At 54.0% G+C, this 15,000-nt stretch overlaps 1 protein-coding gene across 1 annotated transcript in view; it reads left to right on the top strand.

The window, feature by feature from the left end:
* Nucleotides 1-15,000, top strand: part of CRHR2 (corticotropin releasing hormone receptor 2) — an 80,804-nt gene that overhangs the window by 43,375 nt on the left and 22,429 nt on the right. The window contains exons 4-8 of the mRNA XM_074284560.1: nucleotides 5,401-5,486; nucleotides 5,964-6,070; nucleotides 6,389-6,506; nucleotides 7,992-8,145; nucleotides 8,750-8,810. Of these exons, the coding sequence (XP_074140661.1) occupies nucleotides 6,021-6,070; nucleotides 6,389-6,506; nucleotides 7,992-8,145; nucleotides 8,750-8,810 (383 nt within the window). The 5' untranslated portion in view covers nucleotides 5,401-5,486; nucleotides 5,964-6,020. The remainder of the gene's footprint in view (nucleotides 1-5,400; nucleotides 5,487-5,963; nucleotides 6,071-6,388; nucleotides 6,507-7,991; nucleotides 8,146-8,749; nucleotides 8,811-15,000) is intronic.

Genomic DNA, 15,000 nt, shown 5'->3' with positions numbered 1-15,000 from the left:
ACACGCATTAGCCGGGTGACCCTAGACGAGTCCCTTGTTCTTTCCATGCCCTCAGGCTCCTCCCCCAGCCTGAAAGTCGCAAGGTCACTTGGGCATTCCTACTCTCCCTTAAATCACAGCTCCAGTGCAGCCCCAGCTCCTATCTGCTCTCCAATGCAAGCTCCTGGAACTCAGGGGCGTTTTGTTTCTCTCTTGGTACCTCGGGTATTTGGCACACAGTAGGTACTTAACTGATGCCTGTTGAATGGGATTATACATACACAAGAGCTATTACTCCTGGGGATCCCTAAAGGAGAAAGATAAGGTGGCTAGACCAGTGCTCCGGGCCCCCCTCCAGGAGCAGGAGGCCCTGTCCCAGCCCCAGAACTTGCCCGGGGCGGGCAGCCGCTGGCTCTGCCTGCATGTGGAAAGACCACGAGCCTGCTCGATTTCCTCCTGCCCTAATGCCCATGGCTGTCTTGGTGGCACACAAGCCACGCTGATTCTCAGCAAGGTCATGGGCATTTCCATGGTAACTAATGCAGCCCTTGTCAGAAATAGCCCCTGCGTGTGCTCCCAGCCTCCCGACTCTCCAAACTATAATGGAGCTCCATGGCCATCTGGGGCGACATACCTGAACAACATTCAGCCTTCCTCTCAGAGGACAGTCTGGCTCTGACCTGAAGCCCCCGCCAGAAAAGGGCCCCCCCAAGTCAGCCCGCTCCAGATATCCCACTGAGCCCGTCTCTTTGTGGCGCTCACCAGTGCCCCGAGTCCCATGGAAGATGGGGGACCCCCCGGCACACTTGCAGGGAGCAAGCCAGAGAAGAGACTGAGAGGAAGAAGAGGAAATGACCCCTGGGCAAGCTTCTGTCCCATGAGGCCTCGGTCAAGGGCACATGTGAATGACCCGTCCTTGGTGAAGAGAAGGGCCCCTTCATCAGAGGCTGGGGCAAAGATGACAGAATAGGGCAGAGTGGGGGGGGGGAAAGCTTCCCAGGGATGGTCCCCATTCCTCAATAATATGGAAGGCGAGTGAGGAGGGGGTTCTGGCGCAGGTCTGAGGAGAAAGAGAGCATTGGAACGGCCACCATAGAGTGTCCAAGGGTCAATGAGGGATGGATGCACGCATTTTTCAAATATATAGTGAATAGAGTCAAATTCATAAGAATATGAGTCATTCCTTAACTGTTAAATAATCAAAGGATATCAATAGACTTTCCAGAGGTAGAAATTAGTTATTAATAGTGATATAAAATGTTTTAAACCACTAGTAATTATATAAATGTAAATTCAAACAATTTATTCAGCAGATTGTATAAGATGACAAAAAATACTGGAGAGGATTTGGGAAAAAATGGTATATTAATGTGATGTTGCTAGAATTATGAATTGGGTTAATCATTTGGAATTTTGCTTCAAAAGTATTATGTGGTGCTCGCTGTGGAGGTTGGAGTTGGGGAGGTTTGTGGTGCGCTCAGGACCCAGTTCAGCAACTCCAGGAAGGAGCAAAGGAGGCAGAGGAGGCTCAGGGAAGCCAGGGAGGGAGGCTGGCGTGTTTCTGTGTGAGCGTGAGGGACATTGCCCATTTATGTGCAGGAGCTGAGGGAAGCTCGTTGTGGATGCTCAGCCAGGAGGGGTGAGATATGAACCAGAGCAGGGACTGGGGGGAAGAAAGGGGACGGAGATCACCACGATAGCTAGGGTAGGAGAAGGGACCAGCAGAGGCAGGAGAGGGGGCTGCTCCCAGAGAGAAGAATTTGGGAGCTCGGGAGCTCTTGTGGAGAGGCAGAGCGAGGAGGGAAACATCCCTGTTCTGGCTGAGGGGAAGTGGGGGGAGGTGGAAAAGCTCTGCTGCCCTCAGAGGCCAGGATGCTGCTGACAATAGGGGAAGGCATTGGGAGGAGATGAGAAGAGTGGGCACTCAGGGTAAAGCCTTGAGGGGCAGCAGTGCTTAAGGGCAAGAGGCCGGCCCTGAAATAAAAAAGAAGGCTGGGGAGGAGCAGTCTGAGTAGGCGGAGTTTGGGGAGGAGTCTCATAAATAATGCCATTAGTGTCCGGAGCTACCGATAAGTGAAAGACTGAGAATGAGAAAAGGCTTTATTCTGGCAATTTGGAGCTCGTTTCCTTTGCTCTTTCAAGGGGAGAAGAAAAGCCAGATTTCAAGGGGCTGAGGAAGGAGCAGCCACGGAATCCTTCACTTCTTTGCAGAGGAGGGAAACCGTGGGTGTAGAATATCGCACAGGAAATCTGCCACGCTTGGCCCTGCCAAACTTTCCTTTTTAATGTTTGTTAATCGATCAATAAGCACTTTTTAAATGCTTGTCATATGTCAGGCATCGTGCCCAGTACTGGATACGGAAAAAAGGAAAAAGAGAGCTCCTCAACTCAAGGAGCTGGCAATCTCGTGAGGCATTTAGCACAAAATGGTGAGCTTTAAAAGGACTAAATGTTCGGTGTTGCATGGAAAGAGAGAAAATAACAGCTTGAGGGCATGGCAAGATCAAGGAAGTATGACAGGTGTTTCTTTATAGGGAAAGGGAAAGGAGTCAATAATAATAGCCAACATTTATATAGCACCTACTATGTGCCGAGCTCTAAGCTAAGTGCTTTACTATTATCTCATTTGATCCTTACCACCTTGTGAGGTATCATCCCCATTTTTCAGATGAGAAAATTGAGGCAAACAGAAGTGAAATGATTTTCCCAAAGTGTCTGAGGCTGGATTTGAACTCAGGTCTTCCTGGTTCACGGCATCATTTACCTACTTCTGTAAAGCGGAGGTTAAAGCATAGAGATAGTTATTGCTGAGTGTCAGAGGGAATTCTTGACCAAACTTATCTGGCAGACAGAAGTGGGAACTGAGGCGCTCAGTGAGAGTGAAATCATCAGCCCCTGGAACTGGGCAGGATGGGTGATGGCAGGGGAAGAGGACGGGGAGAGGGGCAGTCTCCTGGCTGATGGAGTCAAACACTAAGGAAGGCAGGAGAATGCCTTGGAGACCGTAGGATCGTGGGGAGGGTGAGGACCAGTCAGTCCCAGAAAACGACCTTTAATACGCTGTTACCAGATTTTCACGATTTCCAAGAAAAAAAAACAATGTAGAACCAGGTAGATCCCAGGTGAATTCGAGCAAACATTTGGTCAGTTGTTGTCCTTCGTTCTCCAAGAGGATCACAATGATATCACCGCAGCAAAGTCAAGGTCCAATGTGTGTGACTGGCTGTGCAAACCAATACAAATAGTCCGTATGAGCATTGGGGCAGATTCTCTAGATTTGCACATCTTGTGCTAGAACAAATATTGTCAATAATAGGGGTCTCAGTGGAGATCCTCCCCTTTCTGGTCTCCGGGTAGCTATTTGGGGTTCTAGGTATTTTGTGGGTCAGAATTCTCTCCACATCCCATGTCACGAGCCCCCATCAGTGTGCTTTACTTTTATAGTCAGTCGTGGAACACAACTCCCTCCTTTCTTCTCCGTGTGAAGCCCAAATCCCAGAAAGAACCCGGAGAAGCCCAAGGTCACACTTATGATGAGTTTTAGAGCCAAGGTTCAGAATCTGAGACTGGCGCGTCCCTGAGGCCGCCCCAGTGAGCCTGTCCCAAGCTCCTTGGACCGGCCTTCAGGGGGCAGACATCCCCCGTCTCCGGCCACCATCGAAGTCTCCCTGGCTTGAGAGCCCAGCCAGGACAGCTCTCCCTGGCAAAGCTGCCCGGCGGTCATGGCTTTTTTAATGATTGAGTTCCAGAGCAGTTGTTAAAAAGCAATTCCTTTGACAAAATGCTCTGCTCCGGAAGCCCTGCAAGGGAGAATTAAATCTGTTGTGTAACCGGTGCCTGTCAAATAGGTGGGAGCCACTCTCTTGGTTTGGGGCTCCTGGGCTTCTGCCCAGCCCGCGGCCCCCTCCTCTGTCTGCATGGCGCTCGCCATCAGCACTGCCCCGAGTCCTTCACTTATTAGCTACTCACTTATCTAGAGCTAACAGGGACGGAAGTCTTCTCTGCGGTGGGGGTGATGGTGTCAATCCCTCCCTGCACCATCTCCGTGCGCTCGGCCCAGCCACGTGCTGCGGAGAGCTGACAAGTGGTCAAGTCGGCAAATGGGCAGCGCCAGGCCCCCTTCGCTGCTGTTGCAGGGCGCGTTTAATTGGTGCTGAGAGTTCATGAATTGGGCTGAAATGATCACGTGACTATGCTTCCGATTGGGCTAGAGCAATTGTGACCCCCAACCAGTTGCACATCCATCCACTGGGTCCCATGGGGTTCGTAAAAATAGCGAGGTCAGGGATGGAGACTGAAGGGGGCGTAGAGGACCAACCCTGGAGTCGGGAGGACCTGAGTTCAAATCTAGCCTCAGACTCTTCCAAGCTGTGTGACTCTGGGCAAGCCAGTTCACCCCAATTACATAGAAATAAGTACCGGATGCCTCAGTGGGCGTGGGTGGCGGCAGGACAACAGTGGTTTTTTCAGCCATAACTGGATTAAATTGAGAAGAAATATGAGACAGTGAATAATAATCCCAAATCCAGTAGTGAGAGGTGAGAGTGGGGAGCGCGCAGTGGAAGATCCGGACTGGAGTCTAGCTCAGGGGGACCTCGGGACGTCCTCGGGTGTTTCTGGGCTGACACCGGCTCCTCTGTAAGTGAGGAGGGCTGGACCAGAGAGTCCCTCCCAGCCTGAAATCTCTGCTCCTGCGGTCCAGGCCCTTCCTAATATGACGCTCAAGTGCTGAAGGCGCACACCTGCCCCCAGGTTCTCCAGGTGAGGGGGAGAGAGAAGGGCTGAGGACCCCCCAGGCACGCTCCATCACCAGAGGTTTCAGAGGAGGTCTGAAACTTGTCACTCAACCAGCGTTTTCTCAAGGTCACTGCCTGTGTAACCCGATGCTGTGAATTAAAAATAATTCTCAAATCAAGTCCCTAAAAAAGAGAGAAAAGACAAGGAAGGAGAGAGGGAGGGAGGAAGGAGGGAAGGAGGGAGAGATGGAGGTAAGGGAGGGAGGGAGGGAGGAAGGAAGGAAGGAAGGAAGGAAGGAAGGAAGGAAGGAAGGAAGGAAGGAAGGAAGGAAGGAAGGAAGGAAGGAAGGAAGGAAGGAAGGAGGGGGGAGGGAGGAAGGGAAGGAAGGAAGGAAGGGGGGAGAGATGGAGGGAAGAGAGGGATGGAAGGAAAGAAGGAAGGGAGGAAGGGAAGAAGGGAGGGAGGGAGGGAGGGAAGACTGAACAATGAAAGAGGGTCTAGCACTGTGCTTAGGACTGTGGATACTGAGAAAGACAAAAGCTCAGTCCCTTCCCTCACCTTCTAACGGGGAGATGAAAGCTAGTAGCAAGCCCATGACAAGTCCAGACCACACTCCAGTCTCCCCGTAGGGGCCCGTGCTCTGCCTCCCCCTCCCCCCCAACGCCCCCTGTGCTTCTGTGGCAGGGAATGCTTACCGAGAGTGCACAGACAATGGGACTTGGGCCTCCCGGATCAACTACTCCCAGTGTGAGCCCATCTTGGACGACCAGGTGAGTGGCCCCTCCCCCTCTCCCCCCGCTCCACTCCCCACCCCAGGGGATGAATGAGCCCACCCCAGACGCCTGGCTGCCTGATGCTTGTATCCCAGAACTCAGAGGCGGGTTCATTCTTTCTTGGCCTCTCAGCCCAACCATAGGGGAGGCAGGAGGGAGGAGCTGGAGCACTGGCAGACCAGAGCAAAGAGCTCCCTTCCTAGGCTCCTTCCCTTCAGTCCCAGGGAAGAGGGCAACAGGCAGACGAGGTGGCCGGAGGCCCTTTTCTAGGCCCAGGGAGCTCACATCCAGCTCACATCCAGAAATTCATCTCCATCTTGGGTGCAGACCCTCCACACACCCAATTCTGACTACAGAAGAAAATAAGGGGTCCCGGGATAGTGGGGAGCAGGGCAGCTTCATCCCTGCACCCCACGTCCCCTGAGTGCCGGATCGTCTCCCCCGTCTCTGCCTCTGTCTTGTGTCTCCCCACAGAAGAAATATGACGTGCACTACAAGGTAGCACTCATCATCAACTACCTGGGGCACTGCATGTCCATGGGGGCTCTCCTCGCCGCCTTCCTGCTCTTCCTCGGCTTGCAGTGAGTCACATCTCTCCCGTTCACCCCCATCCTGGGCTCTCTCCTTCTCTGTCTCTTCTCTCTCTCTCCGCTTCTTTCTCCCTTCATCCCTCCTCCCCCATTCCCTTCTCTCCTCGGACCTCTGTTCTCTCCTCCTTTCCTTGGGCTGGTGGGACTAGGGAGCCACAGCAGTTTACTGAGTGGGGGTGGGGAATGACAAGGCCTTGGGCTTTGGGAAGACCCTTTGATGACTGAGTGAAGGATGAGCGAACTTGGCTGGGCTGATGCCCCCATGGGGGCTCAAGCCTCCTACCTCCCTGCCTTTGCCTCCCCACCCAGGAGCATCCGCTGCCTCCGGAACATCATTCACTGGAACCTCATCACCACTTTCATCCTCCGGAACCTCCTCTGGTTCCTCCTGCAGCTGATCGACCACACTGTGCATGAGAACAATGAGGTACCGGGGCAATGGCCCCTTTCCAGGGGGGCACGGGGCAAAGGCCGGTGATGTCCAGTAGAGGCCAGGGAACTCTGATTTCTGGCACAAACTTAGGTCACAGGGGGCACAGGGTGGCTTGTGGGTGTTTAGGAGGAGAAGCCGGGATATCAGTCTGTGAGGTAATCGAGATGCTCTCTCTCCGTTAAGTACAAACTCACCCCAAAGCTTGGACCCCTAACCCGAGCCAGACAAAACCCTTCTGCACCCCAGAAGATCCAGAAGACACCTGGAGCAGCTGCCAGCAAATGGCTTCTCTAGTCCCCAGTCCGAGAGACCTAGGGCCAGAAGAGACCCCAGAGCGCATCTGGCTTAGCCCCCCATTTCCCAGAAACTGGCCCCAAATAGGTGCTTTGTGCAATCTCAGACCCTGCGCTTTGGAGCTGGGGAAGAGGGCGCGGGTTCTCGTCCCCTGCTTCTCTGCACTGTTGCTGTACAGACCAGGGAAGCCGCTGTTTATGCAAAGTGGTGAATCCCTGGAGTTTTTTAAGTGCGCTTTAAGTTTGGTTAAAGCCTGCCAGCTGTGCCCTTCTTGACTGCCCCTTCTGAATTGCCTTTTGCTCTCTGCTGGGCACTTCGTTCATTTTTATTGACACCTTTCTTTTTCTTCTTTTTCTGCATCATTATCACAGAGTCCACAGATACACAATGCATGTACACACACACACACACACACACACACACACACACTCACACACTCACTACCTCTTCCCTCCCCTCAAATATGAGTCCTCCCTTGTGCCAGAATAGGGCAAAAATTTCCCTGCGGCCACATCCCCAAATAGAAGCCATCCCCTTTGTCGGGAAGGGACGCGCTCCCTCACGGAGCCTTTGGAAGCCCGGTCGGTCTGTGTAGATCCTAACTTTACAGTATTGTTGATGCTTTAGAAGTCGTTCTCCTGGTTCTGCCCACTCCAGCCTGCCTCAGTTCATACAAGATTATTGATCAGACACGGTCCCGTGGCGGGGGAGGAAGGGGCTCATTGCTAAAGAGGTCACCCTTGGCAAGAAGGAGACAAGGATAATGTAGGACGGCTCTGAGAAAACAGGAGAGAGACAGAGACAGAGATAGAGACGTGGGATGTGGAGGGCCGGAATCCCTGCCCCATAGTCTCAACACAGTTCAGAAAACCCAGCAAAGATCTGCTTGGTCTGTTGGGAGAATGGGAAGCCCAGGCAGAGAGAAGAAAACGATTTGGCCCCTTACTGTGTGCTATGGGAAATCAGGGATTAATCAGTGTAGACCAGGACTGCGGAGGCCGAGAGCTAAGGTGGAGGTGAGGATGCAGTCGATTCCACAGACATCGGTTAAGCCTCACTGAGAAACAAGAGGGGGCCCAGTGGTAAGGGGAGGCCTCTAAGGGCCCTTCCCACTCCAAGACTTCATAAGGAGAGATCCGAGAGGTTGCCTCGAGCCTCCCAACCCCCTCTGTCCTCCCCGAGCAGGCTTGGTGTCGGTGCATCACCACCATTTTCAACTACTTCGTGGTGACCAACTTCTTCTGGATGTTTGTGGAAGGCTGCTACCTGCACACGGCCATCGTCATGACCTACTCCACAGACAAGCTGAGGAAGTGGGTCTTCCTGTTCATTGGATGGTGTAAGTGGTTGGCGGGGGAGGGGGGCTTTCCTGGGTTACCCCCGAGGCTGAGGCCCTCCACCATTCTCCTCTATGTACTGAACAGGCAAAGAGCCCCAAGGCCTGGTCTTCCTTCCACTGGGCATTTCCACTTAATTATTAGGACTGAGGACGGAACAGAAGTGTTGATAATCAAAACCCAAGGGCCGTGGCTCCAGATCACAGGAGATCCCCAAACTCCTGAGCCGAGAGTTCTACCAGAATTCAGAGAGAGAGACAGAGAAACAGAGAAAAACAGAGACAGAGAGAGACACAGAAAGAGAAAGAGAGAGAATAGAGAGGGAAAGAGGGAGATGGAAGGAGGGAGAGAGAGAAAGAGAGGGAAAGAGAGAGATAGAGAGAGGAAGGGAGAGAGAGATCTTTTTTTCCCTCCATGCCTTTCTACTTTAAACGTTTCTAAGTTGGTCTGGAATGTGGCCAAATGGAAGAGAAAATTCCGGGGGATAATTGTGTGCCCCGTTCATGGCGTGGAAAGTGCAAGGGGGCTTTGCCCACGTGCTGTAACTGCCCCAGTCCTTTATCACACAGATACTCCTCACAGCTCTAATGCGGGTCTTTCTTTCAGTCATCCCCTGCCCCATCATCATCGCCTGGGCCATTGGCAAACTCTACTATGAAGATGAGCAGTAAGTGAAATAACATATTCCTGTGTGTGTGTGTGTGTGTGTGTGTGTACAGTGTGGGTAAAATTGTTGGTCCCAGAACAAACCGAAGCCAGAACCTGAACAGAACCCCAAAGCAAACCAGAAATATCAGAACCAGGAAGGATTTATTGAGTTTCTCAGCAAGAGAGCCCCACTTGCAGGACAGACTCTCCCCAAAAATAAAGGTCCAAAGCTTAGTATAAATTTCTCTAAAGGCAGGAAGTGAATTGGGTCTGGGATACCTTAGGATTGGACAAAGCTTGTTGCCAGGAGCCCACAGGGTAGGAATAGGGGATATGGTTCCCTTTCATTGGTCCAGACCCATTGTTGGGGCTAGTAACAGGAATGATTCCTCGGGTTAGCTCTCATGTAATTCTGCTCTAATTGATAGGACTGTGCTTTCTAAGCAGACAAGGTAGGGGCTGCAGGACTAGCAGGATCAGAGGAAAAATAGAGGGGGGGGAGCGGCACTAAATGGTGTGGTGTATAGGGCACTGGGTTTGGGATCAGGAAGCCTCATTTTCATGCGTTCAAATCTGGCCTCAGACCATTTCTAGCTGCATGACCCTAGGCAAGTCACTAAGCCCTGTCTGCTTCAGTTCCTAGCGGTAAAAATTAACTAAAGAAGGAAATCACAAACTGAACAACAAAATATATGTGTACAATATGTGTGTGCGTGCACAGATCTACATATAGCACATGCCTGTACTATCCTCTCAGAGGTCCTGAAAGGGATGAAGGACTAGGAGAATTTGCACGATTTTCCAGAGGGGGAAACTGAAGCTATAATGGAGGTTCTCAGCCAAGAACACTTAGCGCACCAGTGAGCTAGTTAGGACCAGAATCTAGGACCCGTGAATGGCAGCTCAAGATTCTCGTCACCAGACTTCACAGCCTTCAGACTATCAAGAGTCAGAGGCTTACTGCTACTCCTGGGCTCTAGTCCCACCCAGAGGCCTTCTCAGCAAGGCAGCTGGAGGCGGTTTCAGGAACCCCTCCCCCACGCATCCACTGGGGTTGGAGTGGCCAGGGAGACGCCGGACAGAGCCACGGAATACAGGGTATGCAGGATAAAGGAAAACAAAGGCCCCCAGAATTCTCTTGGGCCTTCTCTCCACAGAAAACACCTTGGAGAGAGAGAAATAAGCACACAGGAGGGAAGGCTCCCAGGCATGAGAGTGCCCCCTTTCAGATACCCTGTATTCTCACCTGGGTCTGAAAACGAGTAAAATTGCTTCATAATTCCACGCCAGCATCTGGCCGATCACCACCAGTAGGAAAGTTTCCTCTTCCTGGTTCTTAGATTGCCCTTACACCTTGAATACTCTTCTTCCTGAGTTCACATCCCTCCCAAAAGCCAAGGAGATGCAACAAGACTCAACTTCCAATCTATGGGGTGCTGTCTCTGACCTTGGTGCTGACTCGGGTCACTATATTCACATTTCCCCTGGCCGTGATGCTGATTGTCTCCTCTCTTTTATCTTCCTTTCCCTCCCTTCCTTGGGGAAGGTGGGTGGAGAATGCTTGAAATTTCCTAACATTGGAGGAGAAATGGACATTTCACTAATGTCCTGGTCATGAAGTTTTTGAACTTCCATTTGATGAAATTGAAGCAGCAGCACTATTTCCTCAGCGATCCAAATTTCCCTGAATCTTTCATCCACCTTGGGACTCCACCTGCAAGGAGTCATTCCCACCAATTGTGATGTTGGCCATCCAGGAACTGGGTAAATCACAACTGGGGAGAGGACAAGAAATCAAAGGGCACATTCATGAGAAATGACCTCCTGAGGCAACTAGCTGGGTAGTATAGTGGATAGTGTTGGACTTGGAGTCACAAAGCCCTGGATTCAAATCTGGCTTGAGATACTTACTGGCTGTGTGATCCTGGAAAAGTCACTCAACTCGTGTCAGCCTCAGTTTCCTGCTCTGTAAAGAGGATAATAATAGCACCTGCTTTATAGGATTGTTGTGAGAATCAAATGAAGTGACACAGGCAAAGTGCTCTGCAAACTTTAAGGTCTACGAATGTTAGCTGTCTTCATTGCTCTTATTATTGCCATGTAAATGAGGAGTGGAATTCCACTTCCAAGTTCAGGTCACCTCATGTCATGGTCAGGGAGCTACCTCTGAGGGGACTGGAGGAAAGACCTCTTCTAGGGTTTTCCATGCCTTGTCATCAGTCCTGGTCTTGTCCTTAATCCCAAACATGACACAGTCACTCAAGTCATCAGGGGTATTCCAAGTTCAATCCTTGATCTTGGCCTCCATGAGATGTCCAGAGCATGGGCACCATGTGGGTCATCAAGTCTTTGTAATGGAGTGAGGAAGTCCTAGGACTTCCTGCAGGAGGTGAGTAGAGCCAGTATCTCCCCATGCTCAGGCTCCAGGAAGGTTCATCATTCCAGGTACATGGATCACCTACAGTAAATTGGGAGGTGATGGGAAAATAACAGTACTCTCATTAGGGTCTGGCCACCAGTTAATATCTGGGGTTTCCCAAAGCCAACTCAGTCTGTTAATGTTAGAGCAGGAGGTTTAGCTGCCTCTACATGGAGGTGGTGACTGTCAGTGTCCCAGGCAGCCCTCATGGTGACAACTCCCAAACATGCCGCTGTGTTCTTACATTCACACTCAGAGAGCCAGTCCACGTGCTGGAGCCTTCCTTGATCCTCGTGCTACTGGAAAGAATATCAGGAAGCAGTTACTGTTTTTGGTGCAGCCCCTGCTCTTTGCTCTTGTCCCATGACCAGCCCGACTTCTTTTGGATGAGCTATTTCTGTGATGTCATCCTCCCTCCCTCCCTTCCTTCCTTTCTCCCTCCCTCCCTCCCTTCCTTCCTTCTTCCCTCCCTCCCTCCCTTCCTTCCTTCTTCCCTCCCTCCCTCCCTTCCTTCCTTCCTCCCTCCCTTCCTTCCTTCCTTCTTCCCTCCCTCCCTCCCTTCCTTCCTCCCTCCCTCCCTCCCTCCCTTCCTTCCTTCTTCCCTCCCTCCCTTCCTTCCTTCTTCCCTCCCTCCCTTCCTTCCTTCTTCCCTCCCTCCCTCCCTTCCTTCCTCCCTCCCTCCCTCCCTCCCTCCCTTCCTTCCTTCTTCCCTCCTTCCCTCCCTTCCTTTCTCCCTCCCTCCCTCCCTTCCTTCCTTTCTCCCTCCCTCCCTCCCTCCCTTCCTTTCTCCCTCCCTCCCTCCCTCCCTTCCTCCCTCCTTCCCTCCCTCCCTTCCTCCCTCCCTCCCTTCCTCCCTCCCTCCCTCCTTCCCTCCCTCCCTCCCTCCCTCCCTCCCTTCCTCCCTCCCTCCCTCCCTCCCTCCCTTCCTCCCTCCCTCCCTCCCTCCCTTCCTCCCTCCCTCCCTCCCTCCCTCCCTTCCTCCCTCCCTCCCTTCCTTCCTTCTTCCCTCCCTCCCTCCATTCCTCCCTCCCTCCCTCCCTCCCTTCCTTCCTTCTTCCCTCCCTCCCTCCCTTCCTTTCTCCCTCCCTCCCTTCCTTCCTTCCTTTCTCCCTCCCTCCCTCCCTCCCTTCCTTCTTCCCTCCCTCCCTCCCTTCCTTTCTCCCTCCCTCCCTCCCTTCCTCCCTCCCTCCCTCCCTCCCTTCCTCCCTCCCTCCCTTCCTCCTTCCTTCCTCCCTCCCTCCCTTCCTTCCTCCCTCCCTCCCTTCCTTCCTTCTTCCCTCCCTCCCTCCATTCCTCCCTCCCTCCCTCCCTCCCTTCCTTCCTTCTTCCCTCCCTCCCTCCCTTCCTTTCTCCCTCCCTCCCTTCCTTCCTTCCTTTCTCCCTCCCTCCCTCCCTCCCTTCCTTCTTCCCTCCCTCCCTTCCTTCCTTTCTCCCTCCCTCCCTCCCTTCCTCCCTCCCTCCCTCCCTCCCTTCCTCCCTCCCTCCCTTCCTCCTTCCTTCCTCCCTCCCTCCCTTCCTTCCTCCCTCCCTCCCTTCCTTCCTTCTTCCCTCCCTCCCTCCATTCCTCCCTCCCTACCTCCCTCCCTTCCTTCCTCCCTCCCTCCCTTCCTTCCTTCTTCCCTCCCTCCCTCCCTCCCTTCCTTCCTCCCTCCCTCCCTTCCTTCCTTCTTCCCTCCCTCCCTCCCTCCCTCCCTTCCTCCTTCCTTCCTCCCTCCCTCCCTTCCTTCCTTCTTCCCTCCCTCCCTCCCTTCCTTCCTCCCTCCCTTCCTTCCTCCCTCCCTTCCTTTCTTCTTCCCTCCCTCCCTTCCTTCCTTCTTCCTTCCTCCTTCCTTCCTTCCTCCCTCCCTTCCTTTCTTCTTCCCTCCCTCCCTTCCTTCCTCCTTCCTTCCTTCCTCCCTCCCTTCCTTCCTCCTTCCTTCCTTCCTCCCTCCCTTCCTTTCTTCTTCCCTCCCTCCCTCCCTTCCTTTCTTCTTCCCTCCCTCCCTCCCTTCCTTCCTTCCTCCCTCCCTCCATCCCTTCTTCCCTCCCTCCCTCTCTTCCTTCCTTCTTCCCTTCCTCCCTCCCTTTCTTCCTTCTTCCTTCCTCCTTCCTTCCTTCCTCCCTCCCTCCCTCCCTTCCTTCTTCCCTCCCTCCCTCCCTCCCTTCCTCCTTCCTTCCTCCCTCCCTCCCTTCCTTCCTCCCTCCCTCCCTTCCTTCCTTCTTCCCTCCCTCCCTCCATTCCTCCCTCCCTCCCTCCCTCCCTTCCTTCCTTCTTCCCTCCCTCCCTCCCTTCCTTTCTCCCTCCCTCCCTCCCTTCCTTCCTTTCTCCCTCCCTCCCTCCCTCCCTTCCTTCTTCCCTCCCTCCCTCCCTTCCTTTCTCCCTCCCTCCCTCCCTTCCTCCCTCCCTCCCTCCCTCCCTTCCTCCCTCCCTCCCTTCCTCCTTCCTTCCTCCCTCCCTCCCTTCCTTCCTCCCTCCCTCCCTTCCTTCCTTCTTCCCTCCCTCCCTCCATTCCTCCCTCCCTACCTCCCTCCCTTCCTTCCTCCCTCCCTCCCTTCCTTCCTTCTTCCCTCCCTCCCTCCCTCCCTCCCTTCCTCCTTCCTTCCTCCCTCCCTCCCTTCCTTCCTTCTTCCCTCCCTCCCTCCCTTCCTTCCTCCCTCCCTTCCTTCCTCCCTCCCTTCCTTTCTTCTTCCCTCCCTCCCTTCCTTCCTTCTTCCTTCCTCCTTCCTTCCTTCCTCCCTCCCTTCCTTTCTTCTTCCCTCCCTCCCTTCCTTCCTCCCTCCCTTCCTTCCTTATTCCCTTCCTCCCTCCCTTCCTTCCTCCTTCCTTCCTTCCTCCCTCCCTTCCTTCCTCCTTCCTTCCTTCCTCCCTCCCTTCCTTTCTTCTTCCCTCCCTCCCTCCCTTCCTTCCTCCCTCCCTCCCTCCCTTCCTTCCTTCTTCCCTCCCTCCCTCCCTTCCTTTCTCCCTCCCTCCCTCCCTTCCTTCCTTCTTCCCTCCCTCCCTCCCTTCCTTCCTTCTTCCCTCCCTCCCTCCCTTCCTTCCTTCTTCCCTCCCTCCCTCCCTTCCTTCCTTCCTCCCTCCCTTCCTTCCTTCCTTCTTCCCTCCCTCCCTCCCTTCCTTCCTCCCTCCCTCCCTCCCTCCCTTCCTTCCTTCTTCCCTCCCTCCCTTCCTTCCTTCTTCCCTCCCTCCCTTCCTTCCTTCTTCCCTCCCTCCCTCCCTTCCTTCCTCCCTCCCTCCCTCCCTCCCTCCCTTCCTTCCTTCTTCCCTCCTTCCCTCCCTTCCTTTCTCCCTCCCTCCCTCCCTTCCTTCCTTTCTCCCTCCCTCCCTCCCTCCCTCCCTTCCTTTCTCCCTCCCTCCCTCCCTCCCTTCCTCCCTCCTTCCCTCCCTCCCTTCCTCCCTCCCTCCCTTCCTCCCTCCCTCCCTCCCTCCCTCCCTTCCTTCCTCCCTCCCTCCCTCCCTTCCTCCCTCCCTCCCTCCCTCCCTTCCTCCCTCCCTCCCTCCCTCCCTCCCTTCCTCCCTCCCTCCCTTCCTTCCTTCTTCCCTCCCTCCCTCCATTCCTCCCTCCCTCCCTCCCTCCCTTCCTTCCTTCTTCCCTCCCTCCCTCCCTTCCTTTCTCCCTCCCTCCCTTCCTTCCTTCCTTTCTCCCTCCCTCCCTCCCTCCCTTCCTTCTTCCCTCCCTCCCTCCCTTCCTTTCTCCCTCCCTCCCTCCCTTCCTCCCTCCCTCCCTCCCTCCCTTCCTCCCTCCCTCCCTTCCTCCTTCCTTCCTCCCTCCCTCCCTTCCTTCCTCCCTCCCTCCCTTCCTTCCTTCTTCCC

The sequence above is a fragment of the Sminthopsis crassicaudata genome, chromosome 1 (assembly GCF_048593235.1).
Source record: "Sminthopsis crassicaudata isolate SCR6 chromosome 1, ASM4859323v1, whole genome shotgun sequence".
Classification (NCBI taxonomy): domain Eukaryota; kingdom Metazoa; phylum Chordata; class Mammalia; order Dasyuromorphia; family Dasyuridae; genus Sminthopsis; species Sminthopsis crassicaudata.
Note: the sequence above shows the minus strand (reverse complement) of the source record. Positions and strands in the feature narration are given on the sequence as shown.